The sequence below is a fragment of the Sphaerodactylus townsendi genome, linkage group LG05, assembly GCF_021028975.2.
Source record: "Sphaerodactylus townsendi isolate TG3544 linkage group LG05, MPM_Stown_v2.3, whole genome shotgun sequence".
Lineage (NCBI taxonomy): Eukaryota > Metazoa > Chordata > Lepidosauria > Squamata > Sphaerodactylidae > Sphaerodactylus > Sphaerodactylus townsendi.
This window is the reverse complement of record NC_059429.1, coordinates 20238295-20264322: the sequence shown is the minus strand read 5'-3', so window position 1 is coordinate 20264322 and position 26028 is coordinate 20238295. Positions and strand designations below refer to the sequence as shown.

The window sequence follows — 26028 nt, the reverse complement described above, 5'->3', positions numbered from 1 at the left end:
TCACTAAGTGAATACTTCACTACATAAGCTGAGGTAGTTTGCCATTGCCTGCCTCTGCATCCCGACCCTGGTCTTCCACCCAAATACTAGCCTAAGGCTCCTTTCGCACATGCAGAATAACGCACTTTCTATCCACTTTCAATGCACTTTACAGCTGGATTTTACTGTGCGAAATAGCAAATTCCACTTTCAAACAATTGTGAAAGTGAATTGAAAGTGCATTATTCTGCATGTGCGGAAGAGGTCATAGTCAGGGCTGAGAGTATGTGACTGGCCCCGGATCACCCAACAAGCTTCCGTGATGCAAGTAGGCATTCAATCCGGGTCCTAGTGACCCAGTGGTGGCGAACCTATGGCACTCCAGATGTTCATGAACTACAATTCCCATCAGCCCCTGTCAGCATGGCCAATTGGCCATGTTGCCAGGGGCTGATGGGAATTGTAGTCCATGAACATCTGGAGTGCCATGGGTTCGCCACCACGGTCCTAGTCTGACACCTTAACCACTGCACTATTCAACCAGTGCTGCGTGAGCTGCGTTGGCTCCAGAAGAAGTACTAAATCAGGTTCAGAGTTTTGGCACTTACCTTTAAAGCCCTCAGTGGTCCGGGGCATCATATCTGTGGGACCGCCTCTCCCGACATGTCCCCCAAAGGGCACTACATTCAGCAAACGATAATCTGTGGGGCATCCCTGGCCCACACAATGTCCGGCTTGTCGACCATGGCCAGGGCATTTTTCGCCCTTGCGCCAATGTGGTGGAATACTGTCGGGCTGGATCTGATACAGTTCGTCAGGACCTGTAAGACAAAGCTGTTCCACCAGGTGTATATCTGATGGTTCTACTACACTGTGGCCCCCACTGTCCCTACTTTCTCCCCTTCTCTTTTACACTTCTGATGGCTATCAAGGATAAGCATTTTAATGTCTTAGGGTTAACGTTTTAGTCACCATCTGTTGTCTTTTTGTTTATTTAAGTGTACAGTTTTATTGTACTGTCAACTGTGGGAAGCCACCCTGAGCCCGTAAGGGGAAGGGCGGCATATACATTAAATAAATAAAATACACCACCCCACCCCTCTTAAAATCACTTAAATGCAACTTAAGTTTATTTGATTTGGGCCCACGCTAGTGGCTTTTCCAGATTTGGCTGGCAGTGACTGACACGTCCCTGTGGAAATTTCAACCAAAATATGTATCTTGCTTGAACTATATGTGGCCACGATGAGTCCCATTTTGTGTAAGCTACTCTTGTGCTCCCCCCACACCACTCGCCCAAGACCAGAACAACCGGAGAGCACTTGTTGCCCGACATGATACTTAGCATGGGAGGAACTAACTAAGGCCCCTTCCGCACATGCAGAATAATGCACTTTCAATCCACTTGCACAATTGTTTGCAAGTGGATTTTGCTGTTCCACACAGCTTCAAAGTGGATTGAAAGTGCATTATTGTGCATGTGCGGAAGGGGCCTCACTCTTGACCTTTCTGCTTTTTGTCAGGGACAAACAATTGAAAGTTGAGCAAGGCTGGAGAAATGCCCACAAAAAGCCAGGAAAGGACACCAGACAGACAGACAGCTGTTGTGTCCAGAAGCTGAGCTTTTTTGGGACTACTTTCCATAGCAGGAATGTTAATACTGATAGGTGGCCAGGCTGATAAGAAGCAAAAGAATAACAAGAGGAGACAAGCAGAAACATTTTGTTTTGGGATGTGTGAGAGGCTCGTGGGGTCACACAGTTTTGACTTGTCTGAGGGGTGTGAGACGTTTCCAACATGCAGGTTTGAAAGGCCGAGAGGTAGCTGGGCCAGTGGATAAGAATGTGTGTGTTCTGTTGTGCCATCTTCCAGAAACACCAGACCAACTCTTTCCAAAGACTGAAAGCAGCGGAAGGGGATTGGAGGCAATTGAGCCGAGATTAGCTGCTCTAGATCAGAGATGGCCAACTAACCGCCTGTCAGCGAGGTGCTTTTATGTAGCTCCCCATGAAGTCCTGCTAGGAATCTTTTTAAATGTCCATGAGTACAGAAAAAGGCAAATGTTTCTAGCCAAGAAACTGAGGCTCCTTCCACACATGCAGAGTAAAGTACTTTCAATCCACTTTCACAATTACTTACAAGTGGATTTTGCTATTCCGCACAGCTGCGAAGTGCATTGAAAGTGCATGAGAGACACTGTAATTAGGTTATCTGTGTTCTGATGTGCACTAAGAAGTTAATAGATAAGGGCAAGAACACGTGTAGGTGTGGTTGGGTTGGTTGCTAGACTAGCATGGGGCTGGAAGAAGGCTTCTGAAACACAAAGTTGTGAAGCTCTGCAAAATGACGTTGCTGCAACTCCGCTGATCAGGGGCACAAAAACCCTGACCCTTTTCCGCCTCGTTAAGCCTCTTTCACAGTTCAGATTCCTTCCTTCCTTCCTTCCTTCCTTCCTTCCTTCCTTCCTTCCTTCCTTCCTTCCTTCCTTCCTTCCTTCCTTCCTTCCTTCCTTCCTTCCTCCTTCCTTCCTCCCTCCCTCCTCCCTCCCTCCCTCCCTCCCTCCCTCCCTCCCTCCCTCCTCTTTCTTTCTTTCTTTCTTTCTTTCTTTCTTTCTTTCTTTCCTTCCTTCCTTCCTCCCTCCCTCCCTCCCTCCCTCCCTCCCTCCCTCCCTCTCTTTCTTTCTTTCTTTCTTTCTTTCTTTCTTTCTTTCTTTCTTTCTTTCTTTCTTTCTTTCTTTCTTTCTTGTGCCAGTGTGACTGCTCATAAGCCTTCCTTTCTTTGCATCTCCTGCAGTCGTCCGTCTGCGCCAAAATCGTGGAGCTGCTTGGGCAGAACAAAGTGGACCATCGCCAGAAACAGGTCGTGATTCTGAGCCAGGACAGCTTCTACCGGGTCCTCACCACAGAGCAGAAAGCCAAAGCCCTCAAGGGCCAGTTCAACTTCGATCATCCAGGTGACGTGCCGCCACAGGTGGGGAAGGAGGGGAGAAGCAGAAGACGACAGAGACCCAATCCTTTAGCTTCCACCAAAGGGGACCCTGCCATAGCTCGGCTCCCTGACAACTTTCCCTAATCGAGATGGAAAGTGTGGTGGTGGTTGGTGGTGACCCTAGCATGAAACAGCCAGCATGGTGTGGTGGTTAAGAGCAGATGGATTCTAATCTGGAGAACTGGGTTTGATTCCTCACTCCTCCACCTGAGTGGCAGAGGCTTATCTGGTGAGCCAGATGTGTTTCCGCACTCCTGCATTCCTGCTGGGTGACCTTGGGCTAGTCACAGTTCTGTGGAACTCTCTCAGCCCCATCTACCTCACCAGGTGTCTGTTGTGGGGAGAGGAAAGGAGCTTGTAAGCCACCTTGAGTCTCCTTAGAGGAGAGAAAGGTGGGATATAAATCCAAACTCCTCCTCCTACTCCTCCTCCTCCTCCTCCTCCTCTTCTTCTTCTTCTTCTGCTGCTGCTGCTGCTGCTGCTGTTGTTGTTGTAATGGTAGAACATTCATTCTAAACTGAGTTAACTATCCAAATTGATTTATCAGTTCCATTGAGGACAACAGAAAGGGAGACATGCAGATCTGATCCCGGGAGAACAGTCCCAGGGTAAGCTTTGTTGAAACAGACTGGGTCTGTTGAAGAATTCAGTGTTACAGGATCCTTTGGGTCATCTCAAGAATTGTGCCAAGACGCATCAGAGACAGGCCTGTCACTTCCTCCAGGATATGTTCCTAGGGAAGCCTGCCCCGCGTTCTGAGAGCCATTTTAACCCTTTTGCTTCTTCTCCCTTGTAGATGCCTTTGACAACGAGTTGATCGTCCAGACACTCAGCCAGATCATGGAGGGGAAAACGGTCCAGATACCTGTCTATGACTTTGTCTCCCACTCCCGGTAAATCTGCCTCCCCTCTCCTCTGTGCTTGGACTGTTGTGTTCTCTCTGTCTGCTCCTCCTTAGTGGAAGCTGTGGATAGGGCTCCACATTCCTGCAAATGATGCATTTTAGCCCAAATGTGTTTAGAAACAGGCTGCGCTCAAAAAAAATTAGAAGAGAAGAGCCGGGAACCATACTGCCAAGTCTGAAATAAAACCCCAAAGCGGAACTGGTTGGTATATTGTTGAAAGCTTTCATGGCTGGAATCAACTAGCTGTTGTGAGTTTTCCAGGCGGCGTGGCCGTAGTCTGCTGGCTTTAGCTCCTAATGTTTCTCCTGCAGCTGTGGCTGGCATCTTCAGAGGCATGTCACAATAAGACATGACATGCCTCTAAAGGTGCCAGCCATAGATGCGGGTGAAACAGTAGGAGCGAAAACTACCGGACCCTGGCCACGTTGTCTGGAAGTAGGTTTTGGAATTGGTTGGCTTCCATGGAATTGGTTGGCTTCCATTGGTTGGCGGCCAGGAATTGGTTGGCTTCCATAAAAGTGTAAATATTTTAGCTCTCTTATACTGGTGATTCCTTGCTTTTGTTGTAGGGGGCAGTAGAGAAAAGATCAAGAGCTCATAAGAACATAAGAACTAGCCTGCTGGATCAGACCAGAGTCCATCTAGTCCAGCACTCTGCTACTCGCAGTGGACCACCAGGTGCCTTTAGGAGCTCACGTGCAGGATGTGAAAGCAATGGCCTTCTGCTTCTGCTGCTGCTGCTCCCGAGCACCTGGTCTGCTAAGGCATTTGCAATCTGAGATCAAGGAGGATCAAGATTGGTAGCCATAGATCGACTTCATAAATCTGTCCAAGCCCTTTTTAAAGCTATCCAGGTTAGTGGCCATCACCACCTCCTGTGGCAGTATATTCCAAACACCAATCACACGTTGTGTGAAGAAGTGTTTCCTTTTATTAGTCCTAATTCTTCCCCCCAGCATTTTCAATGGATGCCCCCCTGGTTCTAGTATTGTGAGAAAGAGAGAAAAATTTCTCTCTGTCAACATTTTCTACCCCATGCATAATTTTATAGACTTCCAATCATTATCCCCTCAGCCCGTCTCCTCTCCAAACTAAAGAGTCCCAAACGCGCCAGCCTCTCCTCATAAGGAAGGTGCTCCAATCCTTCAATCATCCTCGTTGCCCTTCTCTGCACTTTTTCTATCTCTTCGATATCCGTTTTGAGATGTGGTGACCAGAACTGGACACAATTACTCCAAAGTGCGGATTCGCACCAATGGCTTTATAGAAGGGCATGACAATCCTTGCAGTTTTTTTATCAACTCCTTTCCTAATTATCCCCAGCACAGAGTTTGCCTTTTTCACAGCTGCCATGCATTGAGTTGACATTCCCATTTTATTCTGAGGACCATTGCTATCCCTTCCACTCCATAATTTCAGTGGTTCTTAAAGAATGTCCTTCCCTTGCGTAACTGTCCCTCATTCCTGTGGTCTCCTGTCTCCCATCAGTCCTTCTACATCCGTTTCTCCTTTTCCAGCATTGTTCAGCCTGATTTACGCATGTTTGAATATAAAACTTTCAGAATCTTCAGCAATGCCCATCCCTTCGCATCCTACTGTCCTAAGCACAGTCTGATTGTAAGCTTCTTGGGAGCACAGACTTTTTAACATGAAAGCTATAGAACAGGGGTCCCCAAACTTTTTAAACAGGGGGCCAGTTCACTGTCCCTCAGACTGTTGGAGGGCCGGACTAAAAAAAACTATGAACAAATTCCTATGCACAAATGATTGTAAAATGTTTGATTTCACCTTTCAGCCTTTCTGTCATGGTCTATTTTTAGAACAGTGACCAAAGTATGTCAAGTACAGGGTGGGCTCCAAATATTGTTGGGGAGGCTGTGGAATACCTTCCCCTGTAAAAAAAAAAGCAGAACTTTCCCAATGGAAGCATTCCCATCTAACCCAGGATCAGGTATCTTCCTGGGTTCTAACTTTCCTCCTAGCAGCCATTGGCGATTATCTACTCAACCCTGGCTGGATGCCAATGGGAGTGAGGCGGAACAGAAAGCCTGAGAGCAGCACATGGAGTAGCCGAGAGGGAAGGGCGGAGCAGGAGTTGCCACGATGTAAGGTTTCCAACTCTGGGTCAGAAAATGCATGTGGAGATTTAGGATTGCCATCATAGCTAACTTTGCAATCAACAGCCGTTGGGGCCGGTTCCTCCTCTCCCTCGAGCCCCCACTGCACATGAATGGAGCCATTGCCGCCATGCCTGGTGGGCCGGATAAATGCCTTCAGGGGGCCACATTTGGCCCCCGGGCCGTAGTTTGGGGACCCCTGCTATAGAACAATAAGGGGTGGCGCTGAGAGACAGACAGTGCGAACAGCCCACACTCAGAATAAAATGGTCCTCAGAATAAAATGGGAATGTCAACTCAATGCATTACTTCAGGTGAGCATTAGAAAGTAAATACTGTTGTCCCAGAGTGTGGGCTGTTTTTTAATACACAGTCCTAGATGCACTACCCCACATGACGTTGTGGGAAAGGGTTGTGGCTCAGTGGGAGAATCTCCGTTTTGCATGCAAGAGGTCCCAGGTTCAATCCTGAGCATTTCTAGTTGAAAGGACCTGACAGTAAAAGAAGCAGCAGCGTTTGGATTTATATCCCCCCTTTCTCTCCTGTAAGGAGACTCAAAAGGGCTTACAATCTCCCCCGCCCACCCACACACAACAAATACCTTGTGAGGTGGGTGGACCTGAGAGAGCTCCGAAGAACTGTGACTAGCCCAAGGTCACTCAGCTGGCATGTGTTGGAGTGCACAGGCTAATCTGGTTTACCAGATAAGTCTCCACAGCTCAACTGGCAGAGCGGGGAATCAAACCTTTCCATCCTTCCTTCAAGTAGCTCAGGGCAGCGTAAGTCACTCTCCACGCCTCCGTTTTGTCTGCACAATAACCCTGTGAGATAGGTGAGGCTGAGAGTGAGTGACTGGCTCAGGTCACCCAGTAAACTCCAAGGCAGAGGGGAGGATTCGAACTTGGCTTTCCCCAGTCCTAGTCACTGTGGGGAGAAAAGCAGGGTATAAATGAAGCAACTATAGTTGGTATCTGAAAAAAATATGCTAATAGGGTTGTATATTCCTCTGCCACAGAACTCAACAAGCAGCAGTGGCTAAGAGCAGGTGCACCTAGTGGCTAAGAGCAGTGGCTAAGAGCAGGTGTTCTCTGATCTGGAGGAACCGGGTTTGATTCCCAGCTCTGTCGCTTGAGTTGTGGAGGCTTATCTGGGGAATTCAGATTAGCCTGTACACTCCCACACACGCCAGCTGGGTGACCTTGGGCTAGTCACAGCTTCTCGGAGCTCTCTCGGCCCCACCCACCTCACAGGGTGTTTGTTGTTTGGAGGGAAGGGCAAGGAGATTGTAAGCCCCTTTGAATCTCCTACAGGAGAGAAAAGGGGGATATATATATCCAAACTCCTCCTCCTCTTCCTCTTCTTCCTCTTCTTCTTCTTCTTCTTCTTCATTGAAGAATACTCCACATGGGTTCTAATGCCTACCTAGCGTTGTTCTTCCCCATCTGTTTGAAAGTTTGTCTGTTTTCTGACAGAGTCCCTCAGAGAGAGAACTTTGAACTCTGCTGTCACCAGAATGTGGTGTGCCCCGCTCTTCCTTTTCTCTGTCTCTTTATCTGTATTTGGTATGCTGCCACCAGGAATTAAATTCCAAATACCCTTTTATTTCCCCTTTTATTCTATTTCTTTCTTGGTAGTGTGTACGAGAGGTAAGGCAAACGGATGGCTTTCATGGTACTAGGGAAAAATCAGATGGGGGTTCCAATATTTCAGTGAACCAAAATAAGATTTTATTTATAACTGGCAGGATCAACTTAGAAACAGTCTCAAAACAATTGGTTATATAATACCTTGGATCAAAACACGAATCATTTCAAAACCTCCTCTACATAAATCTGTTTCACATTCACAGCACATGTGCTAGCGCTGTAAGTAAAGGATGCCTTATCTCTGCTAAGTATTGAAGCGGAGATAATTGTTACATCAGATTAATTTTTGAGGATATGATCAAAGACTTTGCAGTTTTAAAAATGCAGGGGAAAACTTTTTGTAGTATGTCTAAAGTTACAACAGTCAAACATTATTTTGCATCTTTGATTTATGTAAGTTAAAATGCTCTGTATTTTCAAGGCAAGAAAGCATTGTTTCAAACTGTAATGATCTTGCCCTTGGATTGGGGGGTGCAATCCGGCAATCGTTTGTGGATTCTTTTCCCATCCAGCACTCCAGCCTGCTAAGTGTCATAAGCTTTTATTTCAAGTGAAAATAACAAATAATCTTAGTACAGTTCTCTTAGGCCCCTTCCGCACACGCAAAATAATGCGTTTTCAAACCACTTTCACAACTGTTTGCTAGTGGATTTTGCTATTCCGCACAGCTTCAAAGAGCACTGAAAGCAGTTTGAAAGTGCATTATTCTGCATGTGTGGAATGAGCCTATGGAAAATAAGTTCCTTTTAAATTTCATTGTCCTCTCTCCCAGGAGCCCCTGGGAGAGAGATGCTTCCTAGTCAAACCCCTCAGGTGGAATCCCAATCTTTTGTTTTTGCCTTCCTAGGAAAACCCTGCCATGAGGTAAATCTAAACTTTTGAATTCTGCTGGTCAAATCTGAATGGCATTTCCTAGGCTCAAAGCCCTTTTATCATCTTTGTGTGACTTCCTTGCTTCAGCAATAGAATCTCTGCATCACACCACTGGCGTAATGCCCATTGGGCAAGGTGGGCAGCTGCCCAGGGCATCACCTTGTGGGGGGCATCAAAATGCTGGGTTCGTTTTTGGGTATTTTTAGTGGTTTTCCATTTGTGGCCTGCAGGGGGTGCAGTTTTTAGGCTGGCGGCACCAAATTTTCAGCGTATCATCAAGGGACTGTCCTTATGCGACCCCCCAAGTTTGGTGCAGTTTGGTTCAGGGAGTCCAAAGTTATGGACTCCCAAAGGGGGTGCCCCTATCCCCCATTGTTTCCAATGGGAGCTAATAGGAGATGGGGGCTACAGTTTGAGGGTCCATAACTTTGGCCCCCCTGAACCAAACTGCACCAAACCTGGGGGGAATCATTAGGGCAGGCTCCTGATGAGACCCTGAAAGTTTTGAGACTGGGCCTTCAGAAGTGTGCCCCCCCCCCAGCCTGCAACCCCCATTGACAGCAATGCAGAAAACTCAATGCAGAACAAAGATTATTGGGCAAATTTCAGGATGTTCTTGCAGGGAGGGCATTCTTGGACATATCAACACCAAAATTTCAGGGTATCATCTGGAGACTGTCATGATGACACCCCCAAGGTTTAAGTGCAACCCCAGTTCAGGGGTCCCAGAGATTTATGGACCACAAAATAGTAACCCCCATCTCCTTAGCAAAGAATGTGGGATGGGAATTTTTTTTTTTTTAGGGTCCATAGCTTTGGACAGTTTCAACTAAACTGCACACCAAGCTTTGGGGCTACCATAGAGACAGTTTGCAGGTGGCTCTGAAATTTTGCTGAATACCCATTCCAAAAATTTGCCCAAGAATCTTTGTTCTGCATTGAGATTTATGTATTGCTGTCCATGAGGGTTGCCAGGCTGGAAGCCGAGAACGACATTTCTGAAGAGCACAGTCTCAAAGAAAGCTTTTCAGAAGTCTCATCAGGAGAACTACCCTGATGATACCCCCCAGGTTTAGTGCAGTTTGGTTCAGGGGAGCCAAAGTGATGGACGCTCAAGAATGTAGCGCCCAGCTCCTATTAGCTCCCAGTGGAAACAATGGGGGATAGGGCACCCCCTTTGGGAGTCCATAACTTTGGACTCCCTGAACCAAACCTCACCAAACTTGGGGGGTAGCATAAGGACAGTCTCCCGATGATATGCTGAAATTTTGGTGCTGATATGTCTAAAAATGCACCCCCTGCAGGCACCAATGTCCTGGTGCAAAAAAACATTTGGTCGTGGTGGAGTGGCCACCCGGGGGGGGGGGGGGCATCCAACTCAGGTTTTGCCCAGGGCTACAGTTTGCCCAGGGATGCCTCGTTACGCCCCTGCATCACACAAACAAATAATGATAACTATTAATTTTATATATACACATTACTGTTTACTATTGTTTTTATTTTGAATTACACATATAGTATATGCCGCTTAGGGCCTCTAAAGGTCTTAATCCGGGCCAGGCCTACCCTCTACCTTGACTTTTTTCTTGCGTATGCTAACAGGAAGGAAGAGACTGTGACGGTCTACCCTGCAGACGTGGTGCTTTTTGAAGGCATCTTGGCCTTCTACAACCAGGAGCTTCGGGACCTGTTCCAGATGAAGCTGTTTGTGGACACAGATGCAGACACCCGACTCTCTCGCAGGGGTAAGTTGAGGGATGTTGTAGTCGTGCCGCGAGGTCAGCGTAAGAACGAGACGAGACGCGGTGATTTCATCTGGTGGAGAGCGCCAGCAACGGGAGCGCGGGTGTCCGTGTTCCAAGCGACTCTCCCGTATGCTGGTTCCTGGCACCTTTTATTATGATTCTAGCGGGGGCGTGTAGAAGGGCGGAACGGGGGGAATTCCGGGAGAGCGGGAGAGCGGGGGACTGAGAGATCATCATGTGATGCATGATCTCACCTGGCTGCTACGTGCGGAGAGGAGCATGCGGCGTCTGGGCCTAATCCTCACCTGAGGAGCAAAGGCCGACGTCCCTTTGTCCGAGACACCCGGTGTGGTTGTGAAACCAGAGTAGTTCATGACCTGTGACTCATCGAAGAGGGGATGAGAGGTGGGGAAGCCGATGCTGACCAGAAGGCACAGGAGCGTCGGTAATGCCGGCGCTCTGCCTACGGTGCTGCTGGGTCAGCTTGGCATCCCTACATCTCCTCCCTTTTTTACATTTAGAAGGGAGGCGAGAAATGTTAGAGGGCGATTTAGGGGGACGCTCGTCTCCTCCGCCCGTTTAGCCAAGCTGGCCGAGCTGCTAGTGCAACATTAGAACTTGGTTGCCATGTAAGGGAAAGTCAAAGGGTTTCTTACACATGTTACAGGCAATATTAGATATACATTGAATGAAACAAGATCCGTGTAGGAGGCACACAATCAAGCCAATGCAGAGCTGTACAATAACACTCAACCATCCCCCCGGTGCAACCAGCTCCAGAGGGCTGACCACCAGTGGGAGTAGAGCGTCATGCTTCATACAACATCTTGCAGTTCACGCACTTTCATATGAATCAAATGGGAATTATCAGAAAGATTAAAACAACACATATTATGTACATTCTCCACAACCTTGGTGATGCAATAACAACAAATAATCAATATGGCGGCCGCGATTATCTAAGGTAAACTTGGCGAAGTTCCTGCTGCTTTCGGAGGCCAAGAGCATCCAAGAGCAATGGAGGTAGAAGTTGATGGACTTCGCATGAGGCACAGGCCAGCCGGCCAATGGTCTTAGCGTTGTAAGAAGCGAGTCCGGGGACTCCCACTAGGGAAGTCGCGAGGGAGGCGAACTCAGCTTCGGAGAGGGCAACCCGCATCGCTCCGGCAAGAGAATTCGAGGGGCAGAGTGGAGCTGACGGCGGCGCCCGGGCTCCTGGGGTGGAGCCTGAAGGCAGGGCCGATGGTGAAGCGACTAAGGCAACAGAGAGTCCCGGCAGAGAGCCGAGCAGGGATGTGGTTGAAAGTTCTCTCCCCGCGAGTCCAGAACCAACCCGCCGGGGAGCAAGATGTTCCATTACACGCGGGGAATGTCCTCTGTGCGCGATACGAAGTTCCAGTTGGCCGAACCGGTGAATGGGCCCGGAGTCGGTTCCTCGTCTGCGTCGGCGCTGGAGATCGCGAGAGCGCCCAGGTGTTTGGGACAATGATTGGCGACAGTCTTGGTGACAAGGGAGAGCGCGCCGGCCGGGAGGGTTTGGACGACGGGTCCCCAGTCAGCGCTCATAGAGTGCCGATGGATGAAGGCATTCATAAAAGGGGCTTAAGCCAGACTCCGCTAGGAAGTCTCCAGGGGCTTTGCAAGCGGGGAGCAGGCAGGGGCGTAGCAGGCTCCCGACTCCTAGGTACTGGCCCAGGCAGAAGAGACGAAACATTGGCAGCGGCAGCAAATTGCTCCCAGATGTTGGTCTGGTCAAATCTGCGTCAGGGGGTGGCAGGCTATACCGGCAGGAGGCAGCAGAGCAGGAAAAACAAAGGATGGTGGCGATCGAGTTAGCAGTGATGATTGCAAAGAGGGCGGCACAGAGGTTCTCGGGCGTCTCTGGGTGGCCTTGCTGGCTTAAGCGACTCTTGAAACTGGCTGGCCCGGTTGCTTTGACATTCCCCCAGGTCATCCGGCTCTTTGGACCCGTCTGGGCGTCGATGGCGGCGTTCCCGTCGAGGCATGGGCGGGATCCTCAAGAGAGATTACCGTTCCATCTCCGGAATGATCGATTTCCTCCTGAAAGCCATTCCATGGGCTACAACCTGTCATGGCCGAGTCAGGATCCACCGGAGATCTGTAGGAAGAAGGACTGAAACACACCCCCTTCCCCAGGTTATAGGAGGGGGCCGGCTCCTGCAGACTTGGAGAAAACGCGATAGGGAGAGGTCAAAATCAAGTTTGTTAAATCAGGTTTGTTGGGTTTAGTGTTTGATATAGGACCGCCAGGCTTATTTTGCAGCCTGCGTAGGGGTTGCACACAATACGGTTTGCTGGGGGGCGTCCACTCCTCTTTCTTTAAATTTGACAGGAAGGGCAGAGGGTAGGCGATCCTGATGGAAACTGGCTTCAGAGCGTCATCAGGGGTGCGTCAAAGCGAGGGTCCGATCCTCGAGGAAGGAGGGGGCAAAGCGGACCCTGGGGGAATTGTGGGTATGCATGCTTAATTTGCAACACAAAAGAGGGCTTGGATGCGCTTTTGGGTAATGGAGGCATCCCGGGAGACAAAGTAATCAGGCGATTAGGGGTAAATTTCACACACAAAAGGGGAGGGGTTTTTTCTTTGCGGGGAAAATGTACTTACCATGACCTTGGTGGTTAGCAGCTGAGAAGGCTGGAATGGTGTTGAATTTGTATCCGAATTATCTTGGGGGGTTGCCGCCCGCCGAAGCAGCTCCTTACCGGGAAGCTTCGGCCATTAGTATGGCCCTTGGGCGTGGTATTGATAAAGTTGCCAGGCGGCTTGGCGGCTAGCCCTGGGTTTGTGTGTGAGATTTAGTCGCGGCAGCATCCCTTTGACTAGAGGCCTGCCCTGGCCGCCGAAACCACTCCTTAAGGGGCGGTTTCGGCTGGCGCCAGCGGTATTGGCTACAAGCCAAACAGGTTTGTCCCAGGGGCATAGTGGCGGCAGCCTCCTTTTTTAAACTGGGGCCTGTCACAGCAGTGCTGCGGTACCAGGACGGGCTCAGGTGCAATCCAGGGAGGGCCAGTCAGCCGAGGTGGCCCTCCCGCCTCTGCTGATTGAAAGATAGAGGGAAAAGAAAGAGAGAGAAAAAGGGAGGTAGTTTCCCTCACGGAAGTTCGAGAATGGAAGTTGAGGAGGCACAATTAGGACCTATGATCTGTGTGATGGGTTTATCCATCCCAGACTAAGTGCGTTTTGACCTGGCTCATGAGGTCCCTTCCCCAGAGATTGACATGGATGTCTAAAAGGATGGGGGGGACTGTGAGCTGCCGCTCGAGGCCTGGGCTGTTGAGCGTCAGCGGTCGGAGGCTCCTTCTCGCGGTTTGTCTTCCCCCCACCCCCCAGATGTGCGGACAGGTCTCGGTTGGCCCACTGGGTGAAATTTTCGGCTGCTCTGATGGCGGTCACATCAAGCGCCCGGTGTCCCACCAGGCCGCAGACGAGACACCCCTCCACGGTGAGCTCCAGATGCGGCGGGAGCTTCCGATGGGTGTTTCCACCCGCTCTTGATGGTAGCATTGGCTGCGCCCTGATGGCTGCTAGGGGCACCGTGGCCTTGGCCATGTCCCTGAAGCAGCAGGCAGCGCGTGGGGCAGGAAGAGGATCAGCTGCGCGCAGCTGGCGGTCCAGCTAGACAGCTCCTGCTGAGGATGTTTGCCCAGACCCCAGAGATGGATGAGTCCCTGAGTGCGTGGAGTCAATGACTCCGGGGATGATGAACAATCCCTGCTCATGGCGGAGGCCTTTAGCAGCACCAGGCCAATAGTCCCGGTAGGGATGGGGTGCGCCATATTGGGTTGGGGCGACGGAGGACCTCGTGGGGGAACTTAAAGGAGATTGGCTGGAGTGCACATGGCCGAGATGCCACGAGAGGGGAGTGGTTTGGGTGTGGGTCTTGGTGTTTGGGCCTGCTCTAGTGCTCTTCCCCTTGGTCCTGGGCTGGGGAGATGCCCGAGTCTTGAGAGTTCCCGGCCGGGCAGTCGCTTCTCCAGTGGAAACCTTTCTGGCACAGGGGGCATCGGGTTCTTAGGCGGCCTCGGGGGCCTTCGCCTCTTGGGGGAGGACCCTCCTCCACTCGGGGTTGTAGGCCCCCCCGCCGGCCTGCCTACACTCCCTCCGGAAGTGTCCTGACCTGCCGCACTTAATTCAGCTTAATCACCTGTGGGGCTGTCCCCTGGTAGGTGGAGAGTGCTGTGACCGAGGAGGCCTAGCTTGGTGGGCAAGAGGATCCGATGTCCTGGCAAGCCTTAAGCATGTCAACCAGTTCCGGATCTTTGCCTAAACCCCATGGTTGCTCTACGGCACTCAGTGGAAGGCGTTTCTCTTTAGCTGGCGCATGAGGAGCTTCGTTTGGAGCCCTCCCTAAGCTATCTACCTACCTGCCTCTTAAGGGGCCTCCTGGAGCCTGTTCACAAAGTCGTACGTAGAGACTCTTAGGGTTTTTGTCCGGATGGTGGAGAAACTTTGGGTAGGTTGGCCAACGTGGGGACTTTGATAAGCGCCTTGTAGAGCATTCCGAGGCGACCGTAAGGGCAGCCTCTGGCAGGAACAATCTGATCGTTGGGGTTAGCGAGCAGCGCCGAAACCATAAAGCTCTTGTGGCCCGGTGCCAAAGGCGCCGCCCGAGGCGGCTCCCCTAGCGATACACTGCTGGCGGGCATCACTTTCCCCAGATCACAAATTGTGCAGGGCTCAAAAGCATCACGAAAGGTGGTCTTCCAGTCATCCGGAACCATTAGGTGATTCCTTGCGACTGCTTCTGGCAATGCCTCTCACGCAGGGGCTGGTGACTCCTACGTCCCGCGTAAACTTTGCTGAGTTCGGTGAGGATATTATAGCTTAAAGAGGCGATTGCTTTCGACAACCCGTCGAACAATACCATCCTCCCCCTCGGTATCCGTGAAGTGAAGCGGGGCATAAAGGCGAGAATATCGATTATCGTCTTCCGTCAGGGTTTCCTTTTTTCGCAGGTCGTGGATTTAATACGTTCTGCGAGAGGTTTGAAAACCAGCGCCGATGCGATGGCGCCCGGCGGAGGTGCTATGGCTTCAGAAAATGAAGCCAGAGCAAGGGGTGAAGGCGGCCGAGCAGCGGGAGAATTTGAAGAGGAGCGAAGGAGCACTGGGGGCAGAAGGAGGACAGAAGCGTCCAATTTAGAGGATAGAGAAAATTCCGGGGGGGTGAAATTGAAGTTGAAAGATCGAAAGGAGGGCGGCCTACAGCAAAGGAGCCATAGGTCATGCAGGCTGATGGCGACGCCAATATCTCCCCGCAATCAAATAGCAGCGTTACCCGGTAGCGAGGCTCTGTCGCGAAGAGTGCGCCCGATGTTTTCCCGATCCTTAAGATTCAATGTCCCCCCCCCCCTCGGGTACCATGGACATTGAGCTTCCAATCTCCTCGACCAATTTGCGCCAGCTCCCCTCTCTGCTTGGGGGGGACCCTGCGGCGTTTAAGCTAACGGCACAGCACCGTTAGCGATGCTTGTCATAAGCCCTGCTTTTGCGGCTCCCATACTCGCCGGTGTTCTAAAATCCGGACGAGAGAGTGTCCTAGGACTCGAGTCCCTGGATCGCGCCCGATCCAGCGGACAGTGATACCGAAATGGTGAGGTCCCTGGATCTGCGCCCGATCCAGCGGACTTCGGTACCGCTGACCCTTTCCCAAGCGGCGGTGGCGAGCAGGGTGGAGGTTCGAGGATTCCCGGGTTTCGGCGCCAGCTTGTAGTGGAGTGCGGCGAGGTCAGCGTAAGAAGCGAGGCGAGACGCGGTGATTTCATCTGGTGGAGAGCGTAACGAAGTGTAGGTGTCCGTGTTCCAAGCGACTCTCCATTATGCTGGTTCCTGGCACGCTTTATTATGGTCCCCTAAGCGAAGGCGTGTAGAAGGGCGGAGCGGGGGGAATTCCGGAGAGAGCCCGGGAGAGCGAGGGACTGAGAGATCATCATGTGATGCATGATCTCACCTGGCTGCTACGTGCGGAGAGGAGCATCGGCGTCTGGGCCTAATCCTCACCTGGGGGCAAGGCCATTGTCCCTTTGTCCGGGACACCCGGTGGTTGTGAGCCAGGTAGTTCATGACCTGTGACTCATCGGGGGATGAGGGGTGGGGGAGCGGTACGACCAGAAGGCCGCAGGAGCGCCGGTGTGCCGGCGCTCTACTTATGGTGCTGCTGGGTCAGCAGTGCATCCCTACAGGATGTGACCTTCTGGCTGCACGTTTCTGCCGGGGGCATATTTCTTTTCCCCTTCATCCAAGGAGCTCTTAGTACAGGGGTCTGCAACCTTTAAGACCCAAAGAGCCATTTAGACCAGTTTTCCACGGAAAAGAAAACACTTGGAGCCGCAAATACTTTTTGACATTTAAAATGAATATAACACTGTATATATTGTTTTTTTACCTTTACACTTTGTATAAACAATTATAAACAATTATAGCTTATGAAACTCTGTGTAGAGTTTGGCTACTGGAGAGGCCAGGTCTACCTTCACAAGGGCCAGAGCTACCCTCCTGGAGGCCAGGGCCACCTTCCTGAAGGGCAGGTCTACCCTCTCTGTCCTGGAAGCATCGTTCTACCTCTTCTCTGATGGACTGTTGGAAAAGGGAGACCAGATCATCCCTAGACAGTCCCTGAATGATCTCAGAGTTACTGGGGGCTGAATTGGGGGAAACCACCTCCCCATCCACTCCGTTTCCCTGTTTCAAGGGGCTCTCTTGCCTGAGGCTGGAAACATTGAGTTCCATCAGAGCTTCTGAGGGGGATGGATCACTGCTGTAGCTGGAACCTTTCCCCCTCTTTGCCAGCTGGGCTTTTGAAGCGGCGGTGTGCCATTCCCCCCTCCTTGAACAGGCAGTGAAGTTTACCCTCCAAAGCAGCCATTCGCTGCAAGGAAACTGAGTCTCAGAGTGTCTGGGCTTGGAGCAGTAAGACATGCCCCAGCCCGGACTGACAGGTCCCTCCTCGCTACGGGACAACCCCAAAGGAACTTTGATAGCCGCAGAAGGGGACAGCCCGGGACGAGACGCTGAGATCCTGACACCTCTGGAGGAGGGAGTCGACAGCCCGGCCGCCCAGACCGCCCCACTGATTAGAGCGGGGGCGAGACCGATCAGCTGGGGAGGATCAAGAGGAGCACGCCAGCTGGGTCGGGGGGCAGGGAGTGAGGGCGGGGGAAAGTTATAAAGGGAAGGAGGTGCACGGGAGAGAGAGGCGGTGTGAGAGGGAAAGGAGAGTGGAACGTGAACGAAGAGACTGAGAAGGGAAAGGAGAAAAGGCAGAGGGAGAGGGGTTGGGAGTGGAGACAACGATTCTGGCCTGTGCAGCAGAAGAAAGCGCCTAGAGACCCTGACTGGGGAAGGGCTGGGACAACCCCGCAGGAAGGAGAAGAGACCCAACCCCAGCGAACGCAAGGACACAGGGACAGACAAGCTCTCCAGGGAGCGTTCAAAGAGCCCCCAGGTCTCCCTGTCCTCAGAAGGCTGCAGGAAGTCTGTTTGGGGAGGGAAAGTGCTAGGATCCACGGCAAGGCAGCCAACTGGGGAGCGCTAGAGACCGGGGTTGAGGGAAGCCCCCTGGGCGGCCACGGAAGAGGCGACCAGACCCCTGGGAAAGAGAGCGTGGAGATGCCCCCCCCCTCCCCTCAGAATCGTTGTCAGCGGTGTCTGCCTCTCCAGACTTTCTACTTCAACTGGGGCCAAAGCCCCACCGGGAGGAGGGGAAGTACACCCAGACCGCCACACAGTGTGTGTGCAAGGGACTCGCCTTGCCTTCCTGTTCAGCTCCGGGCGGCTGCAAAGACACGCCCATGCTGCTCTCTGACCCCCGGGGGTCGAAGGACAGCGTGGGCGTGTCTTTGCAGCCACTCGGAGCTGAACAGGAAGGCAAGGCGAGTCCCTTGCACACACCCTGGGCTTCCCGCTTGCCTCAGCTTGCTCTCACTCCCTCTCTTGCTGGGCCGTGCGACCAGCTTGCTCTCAGCCTCTCACTCCCTCTCTTGCAGGACTGTCTTGCAGGACTGCGTGGGAAGCCACGGAGAGCCGCAGGAGAGGCGTGAAAGAGCCATTTGCGGCTCGAGAGCCGCGGGTTCCCGACCCCTGTCTTAGTACTATACGTGGTTCTCATTTTCCCATTTCATCCTCATAATGACCCTATGATATACGCTAGGCTGTGAGAACTGTGACCGGCCCGAAGTGATCCAGCGGGCTTCATGTTGGAGTGAGGATTTGAACCTGGGTCTCCCAGGGCTATGCAGACTGCAGTAGGCTTGAAGTTCAGTGAGTAGAATTCCTGGTCGTTTTAGCCTGTGCTATACTCTGTTCCACATAAAGATGATAGTAGATTGTATATTCCTCCGCCATAGAACAAAGCACCTTCTTTGTTGTAGACTGCTCTGCCTGGGTCCTAGTGCCTATCTTAAGAAGTGGCACATGTGAGCTCTCACAGTAAGCAATAAATACACAGAATAATCTGAGATTGCAAATGCCTTAACAGACCAGGTGATCGGGAGCAACAGCCGCAGAAGGCCATTGCTTTCACATCCTGCATGTGAACTCCCAAAGGCACCTGGTGGGCCACTGCAAGTAGCAGAGAGCTGGACTAGATGGACTGTGGTCTGATCCAGCTGGCTTGTTCTTATGTTCTTAAATACACAAGGAGCCCCCTGTGTGATTGTACTACTGAAGTAACCTTGTGCGTGGTTTGCTCTTGGATTATGGACAACAGTTCACCTCTATCGCTCCCTTTTCTGCAAAACATCTAAGAAAGCCTTTGGTGGTAGAAAGTGCCATGAAGTCACAGCTGACTCGTAGGTGACTGAGAACCCCATAGGATGTTCAAGGCAAGAAACATTTGGAGGTGGTTTGCCATTGCTTACCTCCTCAAGTCACAATCCTTTCCTCTCCCCACAACAGTCACCTTGTGAGGTAGGTGGAGCTGGGAGAGTTCTGAGAGAACTGTGGCTTAGCCCAGGGTTACCCAGCAGGCTTCATGTGGAGGAGCAGGAAAACAAATCCAGTGTGTTGGGTGTTGCAGTTTGAGTGTGTGGGCCTAGGTTCGAATCCTCACTGTCATGAAACTCATTGAATGATTCTGAGCTCATCACAATCTCTCAGCCTAATCCTACTTCACAAGATTATTGTGAGGATCAAAGCAGGGAGGGGAGAACATCAGCCTGAGCTCTGTGGAGAAAGGTCTGGATAAAAGATGAGTAGGTAGCGTATGACTGTTTTCCAATAATGCATAAACCAGGGGTGTCCAACTCTGGCCTTTCAGATGTTGATGGACTACAATCCCCATCAGCCCCTGCTAGCATGGTCAGTTGGCCAGGGGTTGATGGGAATGGTAGTCCATCAACATCTGAAGTGCTAGAGTTGGACACCCCTGACATAAACACCCAAAATGCGGTGTGATACAGCCATGGTTGTGGCTTACCTGCTAATGGTTCTTTTCCACCCTGCAGTTCTCCGCGACATCAACGAGCGAGGCAGGCCCCTTGAGCAGATCTTAACTCAGTATATTTCCTTTGTCAAGCCGGCCTTTGAAGAATTCTGCTTGCCTGTGAGTAAAGGGAAGGTGTTTGGCGCACCCCCATCAGCCCCGGCTTGCAAGTTTGTGGGCTGCGCAGGTCGGCAGGCGCAGAAAGGGGAGGGACATTTGGTCTGTATTCTTTGGTTCTAGCTAGGGAGGATGTGTAGTTACAGGGTGGGTAAAAGCTGGGGTGGAGGGAACAGCTGTTTGAGAAGATGCTGCAGCTTTTGTGCTGTGCTGGATTGGCAAGGAATGAAGAAAAGACTGCCTCGGGATATACCATTTCAGCATTAACTGAGTGACAGATCCTTGATTATCTTGCAGAGGCATACTGGGTCCAAATGGCGCCCAGGGACCAAAAACCCTCTGGGCGCCCCCCTTAGCGGAGCCCCGCTTACTCACGAGTAACCACCACAACTTACTCGCAAGTAAGCATCATAGTGCTTACTTGCACTGCCCCTTCTCCCCAGCAGCCACCCTGGACTTACCTAGGCTGGCTCTAGGTTGCCGCTCTGGCAGCCAGCCTTTATGACTTTTTTAAAGGGGCAATTCCCCAAAGATTGATTAAAGGGGAAAGCAATCTTTAAGCAATCTTTGGAGAATTGGCCTTTTTAATAAAGTCATAGAGGCTGGCTGCCAGAAGTTGAGCCTCAGAGCCTGCTGGGGGAGGGTGAATGAGGGGAATGAGGGGGGATGGCTGGCCGGCCGGCCGGCGGGCAGGCAGGCAGGGGGTGGGGGGTGGGCAGGAGCCTGCTGGGCATGCGACCGGCATCGGGTGGCCCCACATTGCCATAGGCGGTACGCTTCTGTTGTCTTGAGTGCAATTTAAAAAAATCCAAATACCAGCAGTATCCCTGACGTGGCAGAGGAGGACAGAACAACGACAACAACAGCACCCTGGACATCACAGTGATAGAGAACAAAAAACTGACCATTGTCAACATAGCGGTACCTGGTGACAGCAGGGTCAATGAAAAAGAACATGAGAAAGTCACTAATCGTGATTTGAAGATTGAGATCCAGTGACTGTGGCACAAACCATCTGAGGTCGTCCCAGTGATAATCGGCTCTCTGGGCACCATTCCGAAAACACCAGGGCTGCACTTGAAACACTTTCAAATCGACGAAATCGACATCTGTCAGATTCATAAGGCAGCCTTGCTGGGATCCACAGGAATACTATGCCGATACATTACAACATCCTAGGCCTCTGGGCAGGGCTCAGATTGTAATGAAAAGCCAACAACCAGCTAAAGAACTAGCAGCTATGATAGTAAACAAAATTAAATGATGATGATGCAATTTTAACCATCTACAAATTGATAAAATTTTCATCTATCAGTTACAAAAGGCCACATTGCTTGGACCCCCACATATACCATGCTGGGCTGTTGACGACGGTTGGATTTGTTCTGTATCCCTTGGAACCAGGGCCAAAACTGAGTAGAAATGGTCTTCCTTTGGGAATCTCAGGATGGGTATTTCTACAGAGTTCTTATAGTGTTCCTGTCATTAATTACAAGTGGCTGTTGAGGGCAGAGGAAAGGGAAGTGCTTCAAACTCTTCTTTCTGGCAGTCAGGAACAGCCACCAGTCCAGCCGGGGGGGGGGGGGGGGGGTGTCAAAAGAAAAGGGCATTTCCAATTGTTATTTCACTAATAGTACTCTTATGCAGAAAAATTCTTAGTCAGTTGAGAAGGTTAAACTCATGACCTCCCATTCAGTGCTCTCTAACGCAGACCTCTGTTGTTCTTGCAGACCAAGAAGTATGCCGATGTCATTATCCCCCGGGGGGTGGACAATCTTGGTGAGTATCAGGGAAGATGTGTGGCGAATTAACTGACGTCACAGGTGTCAAACTCGCGCCCCTCCAGATGTTATGGACTACAGTTCCTGTCATCCCCTGCCAGCATGATGCTGGCAGGGGTTGACGGGAACTGTAGTCCATAACATCTGGAGGGCTGCGAGTTTGACACCTGTGACCTAGATGAATTTGCTGCCTAACCTGGATGGCCCAGGCGAGACAGATCGCGTCAGACCTTGGAAGCTAAGCAGGATCACTAACTTGGCAGTCAGTGGACTAAAAGATTAGGGTATAAATATTTTTAAATAAGCCAGCGATTATAATAATTAACCACCATCACCATACAAAAAAACCACCCCCAGAAAGGTTGTCTTCAAGTGCTTTTTGTTCTGGAATTGGGTCGGTGGCATCTTACAGCTCAAGAGCCAAATGATGTCAAAATACAGAGCAAGAAATTAATGGAGCCCGAATAACAAAAGCCAGTTTGCAGAGTTGAAAACATTCTACTTAACATTGCTAATCACTTGAAATGTTGCCTAATAATTCCTCAACATTTCCACAGCCCAACACTGGTGCTTTAATTCTTCTATTAAGAAGTGGCATACAGAATGTCTGGCAATAAGTCATAAATACACACAGGAGCACCCTGCATTATTGTTTTAGTGTGCTGGCATTAATTTGCCATGCTTTGCCATTGGGCTACTGGCCATGGTTCACCGTTATCATTTCTGCAAAACACCTAGAAAATCCTTTTGACCTATAAAATTATTTCCCTACGAGTCCCTTCATGTACTGGATAGTCTAACGTCCCATCTGTCAAAATCAAAAGTGTACCCACATTTCTGTGGTGTGGTGGTTAACAGCAGGTGGATTCTAATCTGGAGAACCAGGTTTGATTCCCCACTTCTCCACCTGAGTGGCAGAGGCTTATCTGGTGAACCAGGTTTGTTTCCGCACTCCTGCATTTCTGCTGGGTGACCTTGGGCTAGTCACAGTTCTCTCAGAACTGTCTCAGCTCCACCTACCTCACAAGGTGTCTGTTTTAGGGAGAGGAAGGAAAAGGAGCTCATAAGCCACCTTGAATCTCCTTACAGGAGAGAAAGGTGGGATATAAATCAAAACTTCTTGTTCTTCTCTTCCTCTAATATATCTTATCTTTAAAAATTTCATTTCTTATTCCTGGTTTACTACTAAACCATAGGTTGCAGACCTCTGGTACGGAATGATTTTCTTAAAGTCTCAGAGACTTGAACAGATGACTCAGCAGGATTAATTGGGGAGGGGGGAAACTTGGGAAATGGATACAACTAAACAGGACTTGACCCAGGAGATCCATGACAAGGCAATACCTTTTTTAAAAAGGGCTAAAAGTTGGTTGTAATATGTGTGTGTGTGTGTGTGTGTGTGTGACTGCTATCAAGTTGCTTCCAACGGATGGTGACCCTATGAATTAATGCCTCTGAAACATCCTATTGTTAAAAGTCTTGCTTAAGTCTTGCAAACTGAGAGCCATGTGGCTTCTTCAACTGAATCACTCCATGTCATGTAGGGTTTTCCTCTTGTCTTGCTGCCTTCGACTTTTCCTAGCATTGTTGTCTTTTCCAGTGACACTTGTCTTCCCTTAATGTGTGATGGCCTCAATTTAGTCATTTTAGCTACTAGGGAGAGGACAGGCTTGACTTGATCTAGAACCCAATGATTTGTTATTTTGGTGGGCCATCGTATCCGGAAAACTCCCCTTCCACATCACATTGCAAACCAATCAATTTTCTTCTTGTCAGCTTTCTTCACTGTGCAACATTCTAAAGTGGGGTAGAGAGTTTCAAAGTAGGAATGTTGAGGGAAGGGGATGTAATGTTGAGGGAAGGGGATGTAATGTTGAGGGAAGGGGATGTAATGTTGAGGGGAGGGGATGTAATGTTGAGGGAAGGGGATGTAATGTTAAGGGGAAGGGGATATAATGTTGAGGGAAGGGATGTAATGTTGAGGATCAGACTGGAACTGTAATGTTAAGGAATGTTAATCTCTTAGACTTCCACATGTTTTTGCCAATGCAAATCATTCCTTTCCCCGGAACTTGTTTGCTGGGTCCAAGGATCTTCTGTAGCTTTGTCCTTAGATATCAAGATGCGGAGAATGACTGAGCTATCTGTTGTATGTCGGAGATGATGTGCTTGAAGGGGAACATATGTGCCATTCAAGGTATTTAGGAGGCACTCTGTGCCTGGGGCAGCATTTGGATGTTGTGCACACCATCCTAATCCCCCCTCCCCGTTTTCCCCCCCACAGTGGCCATTAACCTGATCGTACAGCACATCCAAGACATTCTGAACGGAGGTCTGGGCAAACGCCAACTCAATGGGCATGTGAACGGTTACACCCCTCCCCGCCAGCGACAGCTTTCAGAGTCCAGCAGCCGGCCGCACTGATGTCAGGCCCGCCAGGAGGCGGCGTGAAACTCTCCTCCTTGGGAACTGTATCTTTTTGGCTCCAGCCGTGCACTGAAGACCCCCCATGCAGGGCTCTATGACTTCAGTCAGCGGGGTCTGTACTGAGGGCCAGAGCTTTCGACGGCTCTGCCGCAAGCACCCTGAAGAAGGATTCAGTCCCTTTGGAAGGAACACAGATGATTTCTAGGTTTTTTGCATTAATGGCACAGCAACGCCACACTCCAGGGCGAAGCCGTGCTGTTGTCAAGGGTTCTTGGGGGACAGAGGCAAAGGACAAGGGAGGGAGACAACTGAACGGAGGCCGGGAGTCTAAAAAACTGGATCATTCGCTTCAAATGAACATAGCAGGTGGGGTGGGATGGGGTTGGGGTGGGTAGCAGAGCAGCCTTTTGCTTCCAATTGTCAGAAATGTGGGTCCACGTTTGGTTTTGACAGTTCTGGAGAAGGGTGGTTTGGTGGGGAAGCGGGGTGGGGAGAGCATCGGGATCAACCCATTGAAATCTCAGCTTTGGGGCTAGAAAGAGCCCTGCTTTCTCTCCCTCCCCTACTCCTCCCCGCAACATTCTTGCTTGAATCCATGCAGCGGCTTTCCCTAATGTTCTTGCCAACAGTGTTGCAGAGTCGCTTCTGGCTCTTAAGCTTCCAACCAGAATTGCTGTGTGCACACGTTGCACACCCTGGGCCTCCCGAACGGCCCCTGAGCAACCGACAGGGGCCAGTATTCAGGGGATGCTGTCGGATTGCGGATGCTGCGTGGCCATTCTGGTGGGGCAGGGCACAGATATGTGCCGTTTCTAACTTGGCAGAGTAATTGGGATTTGTGTCATCTGGGGTTATAAGAGGGAAAGGGGGACCAAGAGAGGAGGAAGAAGGTCTTCTTCCCAGCCTTCCTGGTCTTGCTGTTTGTTGAACTCACACAGCTGCCCGATGCTGCTCGCCTCTTGTTCTTTGGCCGGTGTTTCTGTTTAAAGCCGAGCCTTGAAATTAGCCCCTCTGAACCTTGCCCAGATCTTGGTCTAGCTTGTTCTGATTTCTGTGATCAGAGCTGACAGGACGGCGAAACATCCGTCGCTCCGTGATTTGCTCTTCAGTTTTGTGCTGCGCCTGGTTTAGCTTAAACTATTACAGTGGGATGAAATAGAAAGCAGTCCCTGTTCGCAACGTTTCTAAACTTGCTTGCTTCGTCCCCATGATCAGATGCTTTCTCACCGGCAGCTGACTCTAAATACGCGCTGTGGCAACTCTCACTTCCCAGTTGGAGCCAGTCACAGGAACTGGGGACAGCTAATTTGGGGATTGATTGAGGGCTGGTGGCTTAAAGGGAGCCAAAAGGGGTGGGGCTTAAAGGGAGCCAAAACCCTTGAAATCGTGACATGCTCTGTTTGTCTAGAAGGCAGATCGCAGGCACAGGTGGTGCAGATTTAGATTGGGGCTGGAGGGAGGAAGGGAGAGAGAGTTGAAGCCCCCCGCCCCGATACTTAGCCTGAATTGGGTCCATATGTGCCTATAATTTGCCTATGAAAGACAAGGGGAGGTCCAAGCAAAGGTAAACCATGAAACCTGTTCTACCACGACAGGCCTGGATGGAACCCCACATGGGGACGAGGGAGGGCTTGGTCACTCCCTGGGCTTTGCGTTCTTTACGTGTTGATTGTTTTTGCGATGCGATGTATTTCCCTGCGCCGTCAATAAAGATGGAATGAATGATCTTTTGCTGGGCGGCCCTGTGAGTGCATCGGAGCACATGGCGAGTTGAATCCTCAGCTTTGCCCCACCCTGTTCAAGCTTTTGCCTCATCTAAGAGCTGTAGGCAGTCATGGCTCGTCTCGGGAAGGTTCAGAGCTGACTTGAAAGCCAAGATGGGAATGCCTCTTCCTGCCAAAGAGGTGGGGGAGAGGACATTGGAATGGCCCAGGGATGCCTTCAGGAGGGTCCGCCGGGCAAATTTTGGATTTGATGTCACCTTGGCACATTAATTCCCCCCTCCCCA

The 26028-nt window shown here is 50.7% G+C and overlaps 1 protein-coding gene across 1 annotated transcript; it reads left to right on the top strand.

Annotated features, from left to right (window-relative positions):
- The first annotated feature begins 642 nt into the window (after window positions 1-642).
- Window positions 643-25747, top strand: UCK2 (uridine-cytidine kinase 2). The gene is made up of 7 exons (XM_048497801.1): window positions 643-802; window positions 2747-2932; window positions 3764-3860; window positions 10111-10253; window positions 19718-19815; window positions 21543-21591; window positions 23878-25747. Exons 1-7 carry the CDS (start codon window positions 643-645, stop codon window positions 24015-24017), a joined length of 873 nt encoding a protein of 290 aa, XP_048353758.1. The 3' UTR covers window positions 24018-25747.
- Window positions 25748-26028: the final 281 nt, after the last annotated feature.